Below are 21,188 nucleotides of genomic sequence, written 5' to 3' on the forward strand. Positions count from 1 at the left end.
TAGGCCCGTAAACAAAAAACATGACTTCTTTAAACAAACATCAAGAATTCTTTGGAAACTAAATTAAACATACATTTTAAGTTTAATGTTGAGAAATTTATTGTTTTTTGTTTTTTTTAACTATTTAAAAAGTGCTTTACCTTTCCCCTTTGCGGTCCGTCCCTCTCTATTACTGGGTCTGGGACTGAGGGTCGACAGCACAAAGGTCGACACACCTTAGGTCGACGCCAATTGGTCGACACACCTTGGGTCGACATGGACAAAAGGTCGACATGGACAAAACGTCGACAGGAACAAGGTCGACATGGAAAAAGGACGACATGAGTTTTTTATGTTTTTTTGGTGTCGTTTTCTTCATAGAGTGACCGGGAACCCCAATTAGTGCACCGCGTCCCCTCGCATGGCTCGCCATGCTTCGGGCATGGTGCCTTCGCTCCGCTACCGCTTCGCTCGGCATACTTTACCGTTCCAATCGTAGTCCACGTGGATCGTTAAGTATGAAAAGGTTAAAAAAAAAAGAAAAAAAATAAGATTTTACTCACCGGTAAATCTATTTCTCGTAGTCCGTAGTGGATGCTGGGACTCCGTAAGGACCATGGGGAATAGCGGCTCCGCAGGAGACTGGGCACAACTAAGAAAGCTTTAGGACTAACTGGTGTGCACTGGCTCCTCCAACTATGACCCTCCTCCAGACCTCAGTTAGGATACTGTGCCCGGAAGAGCTGACACAATGAGGAAGGATTTTGAATCCCGGGTAAGACTCATACCAGCCACACCAATCACACCGTATAACTCGTGATATTATACCCAGTTAGCAGTATGAACATAACAGAGCCTCTCAACAGATGGCTCAACAATAACCCTTTAGGTAACAATAACTATATACAAGCATTGCAGACAGTCCGCACGTGGGACGGGCGCCCAGCATCCACTACGGACTACGAGAAATAGATTTACCGGTGAGTAAAATCTTATTTTCTCTAACGCCCTAAGTGGATGCTGGGACTCTGTAAGGACCATGGGGATTATACCAAAGCTCCCAAACGGGCGGGAGAGTGCGGATGACTCTGCAGCACCGAATGAGAGAACTCAAGGTCCTCCTCAGCCAGGGTATCAAATTTGTAGAATTTTGCAAACGTGTTTGCCCCTGACCAAGTAGCAGCTCGGCAAAGTTGTAAAGCCGAGACCCCTCGGGCAGCCGCCCAAGAAGAGCCCACCTTCCTCGTGGAATGGGCTTTCACAGATTTAGGCTGCGGCAGGCCAGCCGCAGAATGCGCAAGCTGAATTGTGCTACAAATCCAGCGAGCAATAGTCTGCTTCGAAGCAGGAGCACCCAGTTTGTTGGGTGCATACAGGATAAATAGCGAGTCAGTCTTCCTGACTCCAGCTGTCCTGGAAACATAAATTTTCAAGGCCCTGACTACGTCCAGTAACTTGGAGTCCTCCAAGTCCCTAGTAGCCGCAGGCACAACAATAGGTTGGTTCAAGTGAAAAGCTGATACCACCTTAGGGAGAAACTGAGGACGAGTCCTCAATTCTGCCCTATCCATATGGAAAATCAGATAAGGGCTTTTACATGACAAAGCCGCCAATTCTGATACACGCCTGGCCGAAGCCAAGGCCAACAACATGACCACTTTTCACGTGAGATACTTCAAATCCACGGTCTTAAGTGGCTCAAACCAATGTGACTTTAGGAAATCCAACACCACGTTGAGATCCCAAGGTGCCACTGGAGGCACAAAAGGGGGCTGAATATGCAGCACTCCCTTAACAAAAGTTTGAACTTCAGGTAGTGAAGCCAGTTCTTTCTGGAAGAAAATCGAAAGAGCCGAAATCTGGACCTTAATGGAACCCAATTATAGGCCCATAGTCACCCCTGACTGTAGAAAGTGCAGGAAACGACCCAGCTGAAATTCTTCCGTTGGGGCCTTCCTGGCCTCACACCACGCAACATATTTTCGCCATATGCAGTGATAATGTTTTTGCGGTTACTTCTTTCCTAGCTTTAATCAGCGTAGGAATGACTTCCTCCGGAATGCCCTTTTCCTTCAGGATCCGGTGTTCAACCGCCATGCCATCAAACGCAGCCGCGGTAAGTCTTGGAACAGACAGGGCTCCTGCTGCAGCAGGTCCTGTCTGAGCAGCAGAGACCATGGGTCCTCTGACATCATTTCTTGAAGTTCCCGGTACCAAGCTCTTCTTGGCCAATCCGGAACAATGAGTATAGTTCTTACTCCTCTTCTCCTTATTATCCTCAGTACCTTTGGTATGAGAGGAAGAGGAGGGAACACATAAACCGACCGGTACACCCACGGTGTCACTAGAGCGTCCACAGCTATCGCCTGCGGGTCTCTTGACCTGGCGCAATACTTTTTTAGCTTTTTGTTTATGCGGGACGCCATCATGTCCACCTGTGGCCTTTCCCAACGGTTTACAATCAGTTGGAAGACTTCTGGATGAAGTCCCCACTCTCCCGGGTGGAGGTCGTGCCTGCTGAGGAAGTCTGCTTCCCAGTTGTCCACTCCCGGAATGAACACTGCTGACAGTGCTAACACGTGATTTTCGGCCCATCGGAGAATCCTTGTGGCTTCTGCCATCGCCGTCCTGCTTCTCGTGCCGCCCTGTCGGTTTACATGGGCGACCGCCGTGATGTTGTCTGACTGGATCAGTACCGGCTGGTTTTGAAGCAGGGGTTTTGCCTGACTTAGGGCATTGTAAATTGCCCTTAGTTCCAGAACATTTATGTGTAGGGAAGTCTCCCGACTTGACCATAGTCCTTGGAAGTTTCTTCCCTGTGTGACTGCCCCCCAGCCTCGAAGGCTGGCATCCGTGGTCACCAGGACCCAGTCCTGTATGCCGAATCTGCGTCCCTCTCTGAGATGAGCACTCTGCAGCCACCACAGCAGAGACACCCTGGTCCGTGGAGACAGGGTTATCAGCCGATGCATTTGAAGATGCGATCCGGACCATTGGTCCAACAGGTCCCACTGAAAGGTTCTGGCATGGAACCTGCCGAATGGAATTGCTTCGTAGGAAGCTACCATCTTTCCCAGGACTCGCGTGCAGTGACGCACCGACACCTGTTTTGGTTTCAGGAGGCCTCTGACTAGAGATGACAGCTCCTTGGCTTTTTCCTCTGGGAGAAACACTTTTTTCTGGACTGTGTCCAGAACCATCCCCAGGAACAGTAGACGTGTCGTAGGGACCAGCTGTGACTTTGGAATATTTAGAATCCAACCGTGCAGTTGTAGCACCTTCCGAGATAGTGCTACCCCGACCAACAACTGCTCCCTGGACCTCGCCTTTATCAGGAGATCGTCCAAGTATGGGATAATTAAAACTCCCTTTATTCAAAGGAGTATCATCATTTCGGCCATTACCTTGGTAAATACCCTCGGTGCCGTGGACAGGCCGAACGGCAACGTCTGGAATTGGTAATGACAATCCTGTACCACAAATCTGAGGTACTCCTGCTGAGGATGGTAAATGGGGACATGCAGGTAAGCATCCTTGATGTCCAGTGATACCATGTAATCCCCCTCTTCCAGGCTTGCAATAACAGCCCTGAGCGATTCCATCTTGAACTTGAATTTTTTTATATATGTGTTCAAGGATTTCAAATTTAAAATGGGTCTCACCGAACCGTCCGGTTTCGGTACCACAAACATTGTGGAATAGTAACCCCGTCCTTGTTGAAGTAGGGGCACCTTGACTATCACCTGCTGGGAATACAGCTTGTGAATTGCCTCTATCACAGCCTCCCTGCCTGAGGGAGTTGTTGGCAAGGCAGATTTGAGGAAACGGCGGGGGGGAAATGTCTCGAATTCCAGCCTGTACCCCTGAGATACCACTTGAAGGATCCAGGGATCTACTTGTGAGCAAGCCCACTGATTGCTGAAGTTTTTGAGACGGGCCCCCACCGTACCTGGCTCCGCCTGTTGAGCCCCAGCGTCATGCGGCAGACTTAGAAGAAGAAGAAGAAGCGGGGGAGGACTTTTGTTCCTGGGAACTAGCTGTATGCTGCAGCTTTTTTCCCCTACCTCTGCCTCTGGGCAGAAAGGACGCGCCTCTACCCCGCCTGCTCTTTTGGGGACGAAAGGACTGTAACCTGATAATACGGCACTTTCTTTGGTTGTGAGGGGACATGTGGTAAAAATGCTGACTTTCCAGCCGTTGCTGTGGACACTAGGTCTGAAAGATCATCCCCGAACAACTCCTCACCCTTATAAGGCAAAACTTCCATGTGCCTTTTAGAATCTGCATCACCTGTCCACTGCCGAGTCCATAACCCTCTCCTGGCAGAAATGGACAGTGCACTTATTTTAGATGCCATCCGGCAAATATCCCGCTATGCATCTCTCATGTATAAGACAGCGTCTTTAATATGCTCTATGTTTAGCAATATAGTGTCCCTTTCTAGGGTGTCAATGTTTTCTGACAGGGAATCTGACCATGCAGCAGCAGCACTGCACATCCATGCTGAAGCAATAGCTGGTCTCAGTATAATACCAGTGTGTATATATATAGCCTTCAGGAGAGCCTCCTGCTTCCTATCAGCAGGCTCCTTCAGGGCGGCCGTATCCGGAGACGGTAGTGCCACCTTTTTTGATAAGCGTGTAAGCGCTTTATCCACCTTAGGGGGTGTTTCCCAACGTGACCTATCCTCTGGCGGGAAAGGGTACGCCATTAGTAACTTTTTAGAAATTACCAATTTTTTATCTGGGCAAGCCCACGCTACTTCACACACTTCATTTAATTCTTCAGAAGGGGGAAAAACTACTGGGAGTTTTTTCTCTCCAAACATAATACCCTTTTTTGTGGTACCTGGGGTCACATCAGAAATGTGTAAAACATTTTTCATTGCCTCAATCATGTAACGAGTGGCCCTACTGGACATAACATTAGTCTCTTCGTCGTCGACACTGGTATCAGTATCCGTGTCGACATCTGTGTCTGCCATCTGAGGTAGCGGGCGTTTTAGAGCCCCTGATGGCCTTTGAGACGTCTGGGCAGGCACGAGCTGAGAAGCCGGCTGTCCCGCATTTGGCATGTCGTCAAATTTTTTATGTAAGGAGTCAACACTTTCACGTAATTCCTTCCACAAGTCCATCCACTCAGGTGTCTGCCCCGCAGGGGGTGACAACACATTTATAGGCACCTGCTCCTCCTCCACATCAAACATGTCGACACAGCCGTACCGACACACCACACACACACAGGGAATGCTCTGACAGAAGACAGGACCCCACAAAGCCCTTTGGGGAGACAGAGAGAGAGTATGCCAGCACACACCAGAGCGCTATATAATACAGGGATTAACTAAATTATATCCCCTTATAGCTGCTATATGTATATTGCGCCTAAATTTAGTGCCCCCCCTCTCTTTTTTACCCTTTCTGTAGTGTAGACTGCAGGGGAGAGCCAGGGAGCTTCCTTCCAGCGGAGCTGTGAGGGAGAAATGGCGCCAGTGTGCTGAGGGAGATAGCTCCGCCCCTTTTTCTGCTGACTTTTCTCCCGCTTTTTAATGGATTCTGGCAGGGGTATTTATCACATATATAGCCTCTGGGGCTATATATTGTGATATATTTGCCAGCCAAGGTGTTTTATTGCTGCTCAGGGCGCCCCCCCCACAGCGCCCTGCACCCTCAGTGACCGGAGTGTGAAGTGTGTATGAGGAGCAATGGCGCACAGCTGCAGTGCTGTGCGCTACCTTGGTGAAGACTGATGTCTTCTGCCGCCGATTTTCCGGACTCTTCTTGCTTCTGGCTCTGTAAGGGGGCCGGCGGCGCGGCTCCGGGACCGAACATCAATGGCCGGTTCCATGCGGTCGATCCCTCTGGAGCTAATGGTGTCCAGTAGCCTAAGAAGCCCAAGCTACCACCAGTTAGGTAGGTTCGCTTCTTCTCCCCTTAGTCCCTCGCAGCAGTGAGTCTGTTGCCAGCAGATCTCACTGTAAAATAAAAAACCTAAAATATACTTTCTCTCTAGGAGCTCAGGAGAGCCCCTAGTGTGCATCCAGCTTTGCCGGGCACAAGATTCTAACTGAGGTCTGGAGGAGGGTCATAGTGGGAGGAGCCAGTGCACACCAGTTAGTCCTAAAGCTTTCTAAGTTGTGCCCAGTCTCCTGCGGAGCCGCTATTCCCCATGGTCCTTACGGAGTCCCAGCATCCACTTAGGACGTTAGAGAAAAATTGTGAAAAACTCATGTCGACCTTTTTCCATGTCGACCTTGTTCCTGTCGACCTTTTGTCCATGTCGACCTTTGTCCATGTCGACCTAAGGTGTGTCGACCAATTGGCGTTGACCTAAGGTGTGTTGACCTTTGTGCTGTCGACCTGGAGTCCGGATACCATTACTGATACTGCATGAATTATTATAGGTTAAAGAACAAATTATGTCTCTGTCCCGGCCTGGGAATATAAAGGTAATAACAGAAACCTTTGCATCAGGGGGAGATGAAAAGGCTGAAAGGCTACACATGAATGCTTTATAAATGTAGGGGAGAGCTAAAATAAATGAATCACCCAATAAATCAACCAATCAACCAATCACATGCTATGTCTAGATGATCGTGCATTGCATGCAAAGTAGAATTCACTGTATTCTTGAATTAATTGCTAAACCTTCCCATATACACAGTCATTTGGATGACCAATTTGTCAATATCTTTATGAAAAGCTGAAACCGAAGACACCCGGTTACAAGCAGTGCTTAGCATTCTGTCCAGTAGTTTGTATGGGATCCGGTCTGAAGATCGACAGTGTCTAGGTCGACAATGTTTAGGTCGACAGTCACTAGGTCGACATGGATGGAAGGTCAACAGGGTTTCTAGGTCGACATGTGCTAGGTCGACAGGTCTAAAGGTCGACATGAGTTTTTCACAATTTTTTTTCTATTTTTACATTTTTTTCATACTTAACGGATCCACGTGGACTACGATTGGAACGGTAAAGTGTGGCGAGCGAAGTGGTAGCGGAGCGAAGGCACCATGCCCGAAGCATGGCGAGCGAAGCGAGCCATGCGAGGGGACGCGGTGCACTAATTTGGGATCCCGGTCACTCTACGAAGAAAACGACACCAAAAAATAAATAAATCCTCATGTCGACCTTTAGACCTGTCGACCTAGCACATGTCGACCTAGAAACCCTGTCGACCTTCCATCCATGTCGACCTAGTGACTGTCGACCTATAGTGGTCGACCTAAACATTGTCAACCTAGACACTGTCGATTTGATGAACCACACCCGTTTGTATGACCACTCCATGTTTCATGAGTTTCCTCCCCTTATTGAGATCCCTCCCATAGTCCAAAAGCATAATGGTAAGTTTATGGTAAGTTAACTGGCTGCTGACAAAAATGGACTGGTGTGTTTATATCAGTGGTTCTCAAACTCAGTCCTCAGGACCTCACACAGTGCATGGTTTGCAGGTAACCCAGCAGGTGCACAGGTGTATTAATTACTCACTGACACATTTTAAAAGGTTCACAGGTGGAGCTAATTATTTCACTTGTGATTCTGTGAGGAGACCTGCAAAACATGCACCGTGTGGGGTCCTGAGGACAGAGTTTGAGAACCTGTGGTTTATATGGTAGGGAATTTCGATGTTATACTCCACAGGTTCTCAAACTCGGTCCTCAGGACCCCACACAGTCCATGTTTTGCAGGTCTCCTCACAGAATCGCAAGTGAAATAATTAGCTCCACCTGTGGACCTTTTAAAATGTGTCAGTGAGTAATTAATACACCTGTGCACCTGCTGGGTTCCTGCAAAACATGCACTGTGTGGGGTCCTGAGGACCGAGTTTGAGAACCACTGTTATACTCCAAAGGAGGCAGGCACTGAAGTGAACGATTCTATATTCCATGGGAATAGGATGTAAAATATGATCAGCTTATGACTGCAGGCTGCTATAGTGTGTGCGCTCATAGACTGACTGCACTAACTGGGCATACACAGTTCTCTTGGAACTCAAGTCCGAATATACCCATATATATTGGTATAGCATAATAGTTAAACATCTAATAAGAGGAACATTGACTGCATGGATACCCAGAATACTCTGGCACATTGACATCATACCTGCCATAATCAATGGGTGTTCTACCATTTACATCAGGAGCTCCAGGATCTGCTCCATACACTACCAGAAGCTCAGCTTGAAGCACTTGGCCAGCTTTTGCAGCTACGTGAAGCGGGGTGGTCCCTTTCTCCTACAAACACAATACAAGTTACTAAAAATAGATCTAGTAGAGATCTAATAGATTCCAGACAATAAAGGTCATTTACAAAAGCTGTGGGAGCACAGTGAAATAACGTTTTGTCGTGCTATACACAATACACAGAATTACTATGCCTAAATGGAGGTGGCTGCGAGGGTGCAGTGGACTGAACTTAGATGAGAAGAGTAGAAATTGGACAGATCAACAGCCTCCCTACGTAAGGCTTGCTCATGCCCCTCATTTTATGCACAAGAATAAGTTTTGAAGGACTAAGGGGCTCATTTATCAAGCCTTGGAGAGTGATAAATAGAACAGTGATCAAGTGCGAGCCAATCAGCTCCTAACTGACATGTTACAGACTGGGTTTGAAAAATGACAGGAGGTGATTGGTTGGTACGTACGTTATCACCATGCTACTTATCACTCTCCAAGGCTTGATGAATTTGGGCATAAGTATTTAAATGAGACTCAAGGGGTAGAAATAACACATTGAAATAGAAGTCTCATCAGAAGTGGTACAGAGACTTTTCTATCTGCCAAAACACATTCTAAGATTGAAAAGAAAAAGCCTCAGATTATACCAGGGGTAGACAACCTGTGGCACTCCAGCTGCTGAGGAAACACACATCCCAGCATACCCTGAAACAGTTTTGCTGTTAGGGCATGCTAAAACTATGGCACTGCATGCTGGGATGTGTAGTTTCAAAGAAGCTGGAGTGATATAGGTTACCTACCTCTTGTCTATACTTTCAATGGGGTGCCCCTTGTCCCTTTTGATCTTTATATTATGCAATAATCCAGCAAAAGGGATATCTCCCACCATCACAAAGTGTGTCATCATGTGCAAGGTGGATAAAGAAGATTTTTTTTTTCACCTTATATTTCCCCTTTTGGAGTCACATCATTTTCAACTGTGTATAACCATATTTTCAACTGCTTATAATCAAGACAACAAAGGTTTATTGAAGACAATGATAAATATTACATTTGGAAACCAGTTTCAGATATTGGACAAAAATATTTGCTCATCACGTGCAAATTATGCGAGTGACTTCGTAGTGGCCTTTTTCTTCTTCTAATCTCTTAGCCCAGGTTTTATGAAGGCAGCTACCCTTTCATTGCGGAAACCAGCAATAAGCAAGTAAAGAAGGTGCACCTAACCAGAGGGGGCTTGTTTCTTCCAGTCTCTCTCAGTCAAAGATTTAGCTAAATTCATTATGTGAACGATAAGCTTTATCCAAACATTAAGATAGGTGGTTTGACTGATTACTAGAAACGGCATTGTTGGTTCTACATTTATCAGAAATTATATTTATTGGTGAATAAGGTCAATAATACCCCTTTTTCCAACATAACTTATAATAAGAATTTACTTACCGATAATTCTATTTCTCGGAGTCCGTAGTGGATGCTGGGGTTCCTGAAAGGACCATGGGGAATAGCGGCTCCGCAGGAGACAGGGCACAAAAGTAAAGCTTTTACAGGTCAGGTGGTGTGTACTGGCTCCTCCCCCCATGACCCTCCTCCAGACTCCAGTTAGGTACTGTGCCCGGACGAGCGTACACAATAAGGGAGGATTTTGAATCCCGGGTAAGACTCATACCAGCCACACCAATCACACCGTACAACTTGTGATCTAAACCCAGTTAACAGTATGATAACAGAGGAGCCTCTGAAAGATGGCTTCCTAAACAATAACCCGAATTAGTTTACAATAACTATGTACAAGTATTGCAGATAATCCGCACTTGGGATGGGCGCCCAGCATCCACTACGGACTCCGAGAAATAGAATTATCGGTAAGTAAATTCTTATTTTCTCTATCGTCCTAAGTGGATGCTGGGGTTCCTGAAAGGACCATGGGGATTATACCAAAGCTCCCAAACGGGCGGGAGAGTGCGGATGACTCTGCAGCACCGAATGAGAGAACTCCAGGTCCTCCTTTGCCAGGGTATCAAATTTGTAAAAATTTACAAACGTGTTCTCCCCTGACCACGTAGCTGCTCGGCAGAGTTGTAACGCCGAGACCCCTCGGGCAGCCGCCCAAGATGAGCCCACCTTCCTTGCGGAATGGGCCTTAACAGATTTAGGCTGTGGCAGGCCTGCCACAGAATGTACAAGTTGAATTTTGTTACAAATCCAACGAGCAATCGACTGCTTAGAAGCAGGTGCACCCAACTTGTTGGGTGCATACAGTATAAACAGCGAGTCAGATTTTCTGACTCCAGCCGTCCTTTAAATGTATATTTTTAAGGCTCTGACAACGTCCAACAACTTGGAGTCCTTCAAGTCGTCTGTAGCCGCAGGCACTACAATAGGCTGGTTCAGGTGAAACGCTGATACCACCTTAGGGAGAAAATGCGGACGCGTCCGCAGCTCTGCCCTATGTCGAATGGAAAATTAAATAAGGGCTTTTATAAAACAAAGCCGCCAGTTCAGATACTCTCCCGGCCGAAGCCAGGGCCAGTAACATAGTCACTTTCCATGTGAGATATTTCAAATCCACATTCTTTAGTGGTTCAAACCAATTGGATTTGAGGAAATCTAAAACTACATTTAGATCCCACGGTGCCACCTTAGGCACCACAGGAGGCTGTATATGCAGTACTCCTTTGATAAAAATCTGGACCTCAGGGACTGAGGCCAATTCTTTTTGGAAGAATATTGATAGGGCCGAAATTTGAACCTTAATAGATCCCAATTTGAGACCCATAGACAATCCTGATTGCAGGAAATGTAGGAAAACGACCCAGTTGAAATTCCTCCATCGGAGCACTCCGCTGCTCGCACCACGCAACATATTTTCGCCAAATACGGCGATAATGCTTCGCGGTGACTTCCTTCCTTGCCTTTATTAAGGTAGGAATGACTTCTTCTGGAATGCCTTTTCCTTTTAGGATCTGGCATTCAAACGCCATGCCGTCAAACGCAGCCGCGGTAAGTCTTGAAAAAGACAAGTACCCTGCTGAAGCAGGTCCCTTCTCAGAAGTAGAGGCCACGGATCGTCCGTGACCATCTCTTGAAGTTCCGGGTACCAAGTCCTTCTTGGCCAATCCGGAGCCACTAGTCTTACTCCTCTTTGCCGTATAATCCTCAATACCTTTGGTATGAGAGGCAGAGGAGGAAACACATATACCGACTGGTACACCCAAGGTGTTACCAGCGCGTCCACAGCTATTGCCTGCGGATCTCTTGACCTGGCGCAATACCTGTCCAGTGTTTTGTTGAGGCGAGACGCCATCATGTCCACCATTGGTTTTACCCAACGGTTTAATAGCATGTGGAAAACTTCTGGATGAAGTCCCCACTCTCCCGGGTGAAGGTCGTGTCTGCTGAGGAAGTCTGCTTCCCAGTTGTCCACGCCCGGGATGAATACTGCTGACAGTGCTATCACGTGATTCTCCGCCCAGCGAAGGATCCTGGCAGCTTCTGCCATTGCCCTCCTGCTTCTTGTGCCGCCCTGTCTGTTTACATGGGCGACTGCCGTGATGTTGTCCGACTGGATCAACACCGGTCTTCCTTGAAGCAGAGGTTCCGCCTGGCTTAGAGCATTGTAGATTGCTCTTAGTTCCAGAATGCTTATGTGAAGAGACTTTTTCAGGCTCGACCACACTCCCTGGAAATTTCTTCCCTGTGTGACTGCTCCCCAGCCTCTCAGGCTGGCCTCCGTGGTCACCAGGATCCAATCCTGCATGCCGAATCTGCGGCCCTCCAATAGATGAGCCTCCTGCAACCACCACAGAAGGGATACCCTTGTCCTCGGCGACAGGGTTATCCGCAGGTGCATCTGAAGATGCGACCCTGACCATTTGTCCAACAGATCCCTTTGCATGGAATCTGCCGAAAGGGATTGCTTCGTAAGAAGCTACCATTTTTCCCAGGACTCTTGTGCATTGATGTACAGACACCTTTCCTGGTTTTAGGAGGTTCCTGACCAGGTCAGATAACTCCTTGGCTTTTTCTTCGGGAAGAAAAACCTTTTTTTCTGAACTGTGTCCAGAATCATCCCCAGGAACAGCAGACGAGTTGTCGGCATTAATTGGGATTTTGGAATATTCAGAATCCATCCGTGCTGCTTTAGCACCTCTTGAGATAGTGCTAAACCCATCTCTAGCTGTTCTCTGGACCTTGCCCTTATTAGGAGATCGTCCAAGTATGGGATAATTAATACGCCTTTTCTTCGAAGAAGAAATATTATCTCGGCCATTACCTTTGTAAAGACCCGAGGTGCCGTGGACAAACCAAACGGCAGCGTCTGAAACTGATAGTGACAGTTTTGTACAACGAACCTGAGGTACCCCTGGTGTGAGGGGTAATTGGAACGTGGAGATACGCATCCTTGATGTCCAAGGATACCATAAAGTCCCCTTCTTCCAGGTTCGCTATCACTGCTCTGAGTGACTCCATCTTGAACTTGAACTTCTTTATGTACAGGTTCAAGGACTTCAGATTTAGAATAGGCCTTACCGAGCCATCCGGCTTCGGTACCACAAAAAGAGTGGAATAATACCCCTTCCCTTGTTGTAGAAGAGGTACCTTGACTATCACCTGCTGAGAATACAGCTTGTGAATGGCTTCCAAAACCGTCTCCCTTTCTGAGGGGGACGTTGGTAAAGCAGACTTCAGGAAACGGCGAGGTGGCTCTGTCTCTAATTTCAACCTGTACCCCTGAGATATTATCTGCAGGATCCAGGGATTTACCTGCGAGTGAGCCCACTGCGCGCTGTAATTCTTGAGACGACCGCCTACCGCCCCCGAGTCCGCTTGCGAAGCCCCAGCGTCATGCTGAGGCTTTTGTAGAAGCCGGGGAGGGCTTCTGTTCCTGGGAAGGAGCTGCCTGTTGCTGTCTCTTCCCTCGTCCTCTGCCTCGTGGCAGATATGAATAGCCCTTTGCTCTCTTATTTTTAAAGGAACGAAAGGGCTGCGTTGAAAGGTCGGTGCCTTTTTCAGTTGGGGAGTGACTTGAGGTAGAAAGGTGGATTTCCCGGCCGTAGCCGTGGCCACCAAATCCGATAGACCGACCCCAAATAACTCCTCTACGCATCGCCTGTCCACTGTCGTGTCCATAAAGCTCTTCTGGCCGAAATGGACATAGCACTTACCCGTGATGCCAGTGTGCAGATATCTCTCTGTGCATCACGCATATAAAGAAATGCATCCTTTATTTGTTCTAACGACAGTAAAATATTGTCCCTGTCCAGGGTATCAATATTTTCGATCAGGGACTCTGACCAAACTACCCCAGCACTGCACATCCAGGCAGTCGCAATAGCTGGTCGTAGTATAACACCTGCATGTGTGTATATACCTTTTTGGATATTTTCCATCCTCCTATCTGATGGATCTTTAAGTGCGGCCGTCTCAGGAGAGGGTAACGCCACTTGTTTTGATGAGCGTGTTAGCGCTTTGTCCACCCTAGGAGGTGTTTCCCAGCGCTCCCTAACCTCTGGCGGGAAAGGGTATAAAGCCAATAACTTCTTTGAAATTAGCAGTTTTTTATCGGGGCACCCCACGCTTCATCACACACGTCATTTAATTCTTCTGATTCGGTAAAAACTACTGGTAGTTTTTTCACACCCCACATAATACCCTGTTTAGTGGTACCTGTAGTATCAGCTAAATGTAACATCTCCTTTATTGCCAAAATCATATAACGTGTGGCCCTACTGGAAAATACGGTTGATTCGTCACCTTCACCACCGGAATCAGTGCCTGTGTCTGGGTCTGTGTCGACCGACTGAGGCAAGGGGCGTTTTACAGCCCCTGACGGTGTTTGAGGCGCCTGGACAGGCACTAATTGAGTGTCCGGCCGCCTCATGTCGGCAAACGACTGCTTAAGCGAGTTGACGCTATCCCGTAATTCCACAAATAAAGGCATCCATTCTGGTGTCGACCCCCTAGAAGGTGACATCCTCATATTTGGCAATTGCTCCGCCTCCACACCAATAACGTCCTCATACATGTCGACACACACGTACCGACACACAGCAGACACACAGGGAATGCTCTATACGAAGACAGGACCCACTAGCCCTTTGGGGAGACAGAGGGAGAGTCTGCCAGCACACACCAAAAAGCGCTATATATGACAGGGATAGCCTTATGATTAAGTGCTCCCTTATAGCTGCTTTTATATTAATATATTGCCATTTATTTTGCCCCCCCTCTCTGTTATACCCTGTTTCTGTAGTGCAGTGCAGGGGAGAGACCTGGGAGCCTTCCTGACCAGCGGAGCTGTGACAGAAAATGGCGCCGTGTGCTGAGGAGATAGGCCCCGCCCCTTTTCCGGCGGGCTCGTCTCCCGCTATTTAGTACATTTAGGCAGGGGTAAATATCTCCATATAGCCTCTGGGGCTATATGTGAGGTATTTTTAGCCTTTTTAAAGGTTTTCATTTGCCTCCCAGGGCGCCCCCCCCCCAGCGCCCTGCACCCTCAGTGACTGCCATGTGAAGTGTGCTGAGAGGAAAATGGCGCACAGCTGCAGTGCTGTGCGCTACCTTAAGAAGACTGCAGGAGTCTTCAGCCGCCGATTCTGGACCTCTTCTTGCTTCAGCATCTGTGAGGGGGCCGGCGGCGTGGCTCCGGTGACCATCCAGGCTGTACCTGTGATCGTCCCTCTGGAGCTTCATGTCCAGTAGCCAAGAAGCCAATCCATCCTGCACGCAGGTGAGTTCACTTCTTCTCCCCTCTGTCCCTCGTTGCAGTGATCCTGTTGCCAGCAGGAATCACTGTAAAATAAAAAACCTAAGCTAAACTCTCTAAGCAGCTCTTTATGAGAGCCACCTAGAATTGCACCCTTCTCGGCCGGGCACAAAAATCTAACTGGAGTCTGGAGGAGGGTCATGGGGGGAGGAGCCAGTACACACCACCTGACCTGTAAAAGCTTTACTTTTGTGCCCTGTCTCCTGCGGAGCCGCTATTCCCCATGGTCCTTTCAGGAACCCCAGCATCCACTTAGGACGATAGAGAAAAGCATATGCGGATAGTTATGATGCACCTTAGCTTTATCCCAAATTGTTAGAGTACGTTTAATCGTTAGGGTATCATTGGGGGTTTGGAATGTTTTGCTGACAGAATGTCAACAAACATTATATAGATACCATAATGTCAACAGGTACAACATGTTGACATGTTCTGAATGATGTCGGCTACCATAATGTTGACCATAACCCTATGATTTTAACTGTGTCATTATTTCAGGTCAACATTCTATGTCGACTATTCATGTGCTAACATTTTGACTGTCAACATTTTGCAGGTGTTGACATGTTGAATGTGGACATTTTTACCATGTCAACATTATGACAGTCAACATTATGACAGTCAACATTATGGAGTCGACAATGTGACTGCATCCCTTTCATAGGCTGATGACGACTGAAGACCTACCAGGACAGGGCAGGAAGTTTACATGATCCTCTCTAAGGAGGGCTATTTTAAAACATTGCTACTCCAGGCTTTGAATGCCATGCAATAAGATGGCTAAAATGTGAGAACTGATCAGATCTACTCAGCAGTTGGAGGCATACATGATAGGCACTGTGACAGGACTGATTTATGTATTCTGGGTTTCTTACCACCCCATATAAATGTTTTGCATTGTGTTTGGAGGGATTGAAGAGTTTGTTTCAAAAGACATATAGGAAGAGTTTGGAGAAGGTAAGAAAGTCTGAGAGCGTTCATTTAAATTGTGTTCATTCTATATATACACATGATTTCCATATATTTAAAGCTTACTCTATATTGTTAATAAGATTAAAACAAAGTTAATCAGCATAATATCATTTAAAAAAATGTTTTTCGTTATTGGAGCAGTATATATGAAGGATTGGAATACATACGGGAGACCGGCAGATGGGAAGCCGTCAGTCACTATACCTACAGCGGCATCCCGTCAGCAAGGCAGCAAGTCCCCTCGTGGGCTCGCTGCTCTCGCCATGCTTCGGGCCCGGTGGCGATCCCACTTGGTTGGTGCTATGGACCCACCACCTGAGTGGGAATACCGGGCTGTGGTTGGGATTCCAACTGCCGGCACTTTCCCCGCAACAGTATCCTGACCACCGGGATCCAGACAGGCGGTATATTAACCACATCCTGAAGGATTTCATTTATATATTACAGGGGTTGGCAATGTGTGTCACTCTAGTTGCTGTAAAACTACACATCCCAGCATGCCCTTACACAGTTTAACTGTTAATATACTATGGGTCAGATGCATCATCGCTTGGAAAGTGATAAAATGGAGAGTGAAAAAGTACCAGCCAATCAGCTACTAACTGACATTTTTCAAACACAGCCTGTGAGATGGCAGTTAGGACCTGATTGTCTGGTACTTTTTCACTCTCCATTTTATCACTTTCCAAGCGATGATGCATCTAGCCCATGTTGAAACTGTTGCAGGATATGCAGGGATGTGTGGTTCCATAGCAGCTGGAAGGCCACATGTAGCCTATCCCTGATATATTTGATGCTTTCAGAAAATACAAAGGCATGATACGACAGTGAGTGATCTGAAACTTATATAATGAAAAGGACTACCAGTTGTAACAAACTGAAGCAGATAATGGTATTGAATCTAGTTTTACTAAAACCAAAAGTAATCTTTTGAGATCACCATATCAGTCTGTTCTGTGTATGTAACCGAAAAACTGGCCCCATCAGACTGCGTTACATGACGCCATTCAAAACAGCTTTGTTCTGTGGGGGTAATTCAGATCTTATCGCTGCTGTGCATTTTCGAACAGCGGCAGATCAGGTCCTAACTGCGCATGTGTATGCACCACAATGCATATGCACATCGGACAACAACAAGGGCATCACCAGTCAGCGAGGGGATGGTGCAAAAAATCCGATCACACGGGCGTTCGCAAGCTGATTGACAGGAGGAGGCCATCTGTGGGTGGTAACTGAGCGTTTATTGGGAGTGTCTGGAAAAACGCTGGTGTTCCCAAGCATTTTCAGGGAGGGTGTCTGACGTCAGCTCTGGCCCCGATCAGCCTGTTCTCATCGCACTGTAGGAGTAAGCCCTGGGTTGCGCACAGACTACACACATTTTCGCAGCTCGGAGCACACATGCGATCGCACACTTACACGGCAAATATACAGTGCCCCTGGAGGCGGCGACTATCTGAATGCAGGACAGCAAAATTATCAGCCCAGCGATTAGATCTGAATTACCCCCTGTATCAGCTCAAGCGATTACTATTTACTATACGCAATTTGTTTTACTTTTTACAAGTATTATTCTTTACTATGAAACTGCACTGTAAAAGGTAATGGAAAATTGGGGAAAGAAATGGATAAATATGAACAGTGAAACACATATAGGGGTCAGCGCTCTTGGTGATCAGGCCAGCAAGCACAATTATTCTCCATTAAAGCTACGTAATGGGACATAAAACTGTATTGTACATGGGTACAGATCTCTGCAGCCTGGTTTCCCTCAGGTCACAGCTAACAGACCAACAGAACCCAAATGAAATTGGGTCAAAACTACAAAGACTTGAACCCATACAACATAATTTAACAGGTCTGATCAGTAACAATGGCGCTTCTGTGCATGAGTCCTTAACAGAAAATATTGCTAAGCCTGATTCAGAGATGTTCGCTAATGCCGTCGCAGCTGCGAATGTGTGCGCAATGACTGTGCGAAAATATGCAAATGGCGCAGCCACCACCTGGATTTGTATTGAGACGCCCACCAGCAACTTTGCAAGTCTCAGCGGCTGCAGAGCAATCATTGAATCCCTAGGCTAGACACGCCCCAAAAAACGGTCAGGTCACGCCCGTATTTTTGGCGACACTTGTCGTTACCACCCCCAAATGATCACTGACTGTCAATTACTTTGCAAATAAATCCTCTTTGAGACTGCAGTTGCATTACCAATAGAATTAAGGCGCCAAAGAAAAAACCCTCTGTTGATATGCTATTCGCTGCTCTCACAAAGACAGGGTATTAGCAGACCTGTAAAGGCACAACAAAGAGAAATAGAGAGCGCCCATAGACTGTAATTGTTCATAGTATAAATATATTTAATATTCAATCTATGAATAGTTCCACAGACAGATTGAGATACTTTTGTTTCTCAAATACATAACCAATTAAAGTAAATTCACAAAATACACAATAAAAACATTGCAATGATATATTTAAATAAATTCTCAAGATCATTAATTCATCTATTAAGGATTAGATCAATCCGTAGGATTAATAAAAAACAAATATAAAGTCACAGTTTGGTTGTAATGTTAATTTTGTTTGGTAGTGAAACAAAAGTTCCTCGGATTATAGTAAAGGTCGTATTTAGCAGTTCTATTCCCCCCCCCCCCCAAAAAAAAAGATAGTAACTCCAGGCTGCATACACAGGTAATTAATGTGATTACTTGTACGGGATATGAGGATACTTGACCTTCAAATAGTAGATGAACCAGAACGCTGACACCTTTAAGCGCCGGGATGTTGAAACTGGTAGCTAGGGCATCTATAGTGAAGGGGTGTGGTATGAGTTGCCGGCGGCCGGGATCCCGACCACCGGCTTGCCGACAGCGGGGCGAGTGCAAACTGTGACTTTAAATTGGTTTTTTTATTAGTCCTACGGATTGATCTAATCCTTATTAGATTAATTAATGATCTTGAGAATTTATTTATATAAATATACCATTACAATGTTTTTGTGAATTTTCTTTAATTGGTTATGTATTTGAGAAACAAAAGTAACTCAATCTATCTGTGGAACTATTCATAGATGGAATATTAAATATATCTATACTATTAACAATTACAGTCTATGTGCGCTCTCTATTTCTCTTTGCATTACCATAGTGGAACATACACAGTGTGACTTATGCTGGGTACACACCGGCCAATATATTGGCCATTCTACTGATCGACCAAAATATCTCTGGCCCATCGGCCTATGTGTACCAACGATATGTCTGTGAATGCCGTCATTCCCAGACATATTGCATCGGCCCTGCTGCACCCTGTGCATCGTTGTGTGTGTACGGGCTGTCAGCTGAACGCCCGTACACATGCTACAGAGGCCGCCGGTGATTGACGGCTCAACTGGGCAGGCGCATGTAAATGCCCGCCCAGTTTGTGATGTCAGTCACGACGGATCAGGCAGTGTGTATGCACACACACTGCCAGATCCAGCATACAGATATATCTGCAGATCCATCTTCTAGTGCGTACCCACCATTAGACGCGTGCGCAGTCGGACGATAATGGCTCAGCTGCGTAAATGTTGGGTTTACGTCCATCTCTGAATCAGGCCCACAGTACACAAATGGACTGAGAAAGGAAAAATCTCAGGAAACAGCAGTCAGATCACACAGTAATGTTATATCAGCAGTGTTGAGAAGAGTGATTACCGGGTGGAAGAAATTCGCCTGAGCGCCAAGAGACAGCAGACGTAAGCAGGTTTCCAGATTTCCAGTCCTGACACTGGAGTGAAGTTGCTATAATCAGCAAAACAAAACACAAGAGATAAGATCAGGGGCAGCCCAACTGCACAAACAGGGAATCCTCTCCACCTCGCTTACATCATCACTCCACTGAGCATGTAACAACGTATGCTAGAAAACAACCTAATTAACATAAATAAAACAAAAACATATATACAGTAACTGAACTAAATATGAAGGAGGAATTACAGCACACAGAACACATTTTTTCAGTGCAATCTTTCATAATACTTTATGGCATAACAATTGCTTCTATTACCTATTACTATATACTTGTTGACATAAGATTTAAGATTCCAGCAGTCTAGTGCAGTCACACTTGAAAGACAGATTTGCAGATTGCAATAATATCTATAGTAATGCAATGTGAGTGGATTTATTTACGAATGGACATTGCTCTGATGGAGGGACAACTTTTAGATACTACTGATATCACATAATGGGAGATCAACAACTAATTGCTAGGGAAATAGCTGGAATGGGTTGAGGCATTTCCAAAGGAGCTTTCAGAAGATGAGAGAGACTGGCAATACACAATACCATCCCAACGGTCGGGATCTGCTCGTCAAAACAGTGGCACGGGTAAGTACTATGGCGGGGATGGGGGGAAGTAGGGGGGGGTTACGTCTAGGAAAAACAAGTTAGGGTGCGTCCCCCGGGAAACGAGTTAGGGTGCTTGATAGGTTTAGGGTGCAGGGGTCGGTGTGTGTGTGTGGGGGGGGGTTAGGGTTTCCACCAACAGGGAGGGGTGGGGGGGAAGCTAGGTTTAGGCACCACCCAGGGGGGTTAGGGTTAGGCACCCAAAAGGGTAGGTTAGGGTAGGGTAGGAGGAGGGTTAGACTCCTTAACACCCCATGTCAGGATTTCTACAGTCGGAATGCTGCTTTCAGTGTCCTGACCGTCAGCATCCCAACAACTGGCATTTCGTTCCCAACATGTTGTTAATTGTCAATTTGTCCTCTAGTGCCTCTAGCACATCATATTATAAGCTAATCAGGGCAGTTATTATGTTGGTTTGGGAGTCCAGCAATAAATCTGAGTTATATGTAATCTAACTTCTATGTATGCAAACAATTATCAATCATACAAACCTCACATAGATCATGCCCTGGTCGAAATAGAAACCAGACGTGTTCCACTGACATGGGAGTACCATTATTTTATATACAAGCAACTTTTCAATAGAAGGCCTGTTTAAACAAAAACAATTTACCCAATGCTTTTATTGAAGCTGCAAGATATCAGCACAAAATCAACAGGAATGTTGAATATGTCCTAATTTCCAAACTAAACGTATTAAGCAAAACGAAATCAGTAGGGTGCAAGGATGTTATTCAGCAGTGTGACAGTTTAATGCATTACTAAAATGAACTCAAGAGATTCCAATTATGCCGCCAAAGAGTGAAAGTAATGGGAACCTTATGAAAATGCTATTCTAATGGTCATAAACAAAAATAGTTTTCAAATTATTATGATTAGATTAGGTGAGAACTTTCC

General features: G+C 46.2%; 1 protein-coding gene across 6 annotated transcripts in view; it reads right to left on the bottom strand.

The window, feature by feature from the left end:
- Positions 1 to 21,188, bottom strand: part of GIT1 (GIT ArfGAP 1) — a 306,604-nt gene that overhangs the window by 174,253 nt on the left and 111,163 nt on the right. For all 6 annotated transcript variants that reach the window (XM_063955944.1, XM_063955946.1, XM_063955942.1 and 3 more), the window contains exons 5-6: positions 19,599 to 19,685; positions 8,085 to 8,215 (exon numbers count right to left, since the gene is read on the bottom strand). In XM_063955944.1, coding sequence (XP_063812014.1) covers positions 8,085 to 8,215; positions 19,599 to 19,685 — 218 coding nt within the window. The remainder of the gene's footprint in view (positions 1 to 8,084; positions 8,216 to 19,598; positions 19,686 to 21,188) is intronic.

This window comes from Pseudophryne corroboree, chromosome 2, assembly GCF_028390025.1.
Source record: "Pseudophryne corroboree isolate aPseCor3 chromosome 2, aPseCor3.hap2, whole genome shotgun sequence".
In the NCBI taxonomy this organism is placed as follows: domain Eukaryota; kingdom Metazoa; phylum Chordata; class Amphibia; order Anura; family Myobatrachidae; genus Pseudophryne; species Pseudophryne corroboree.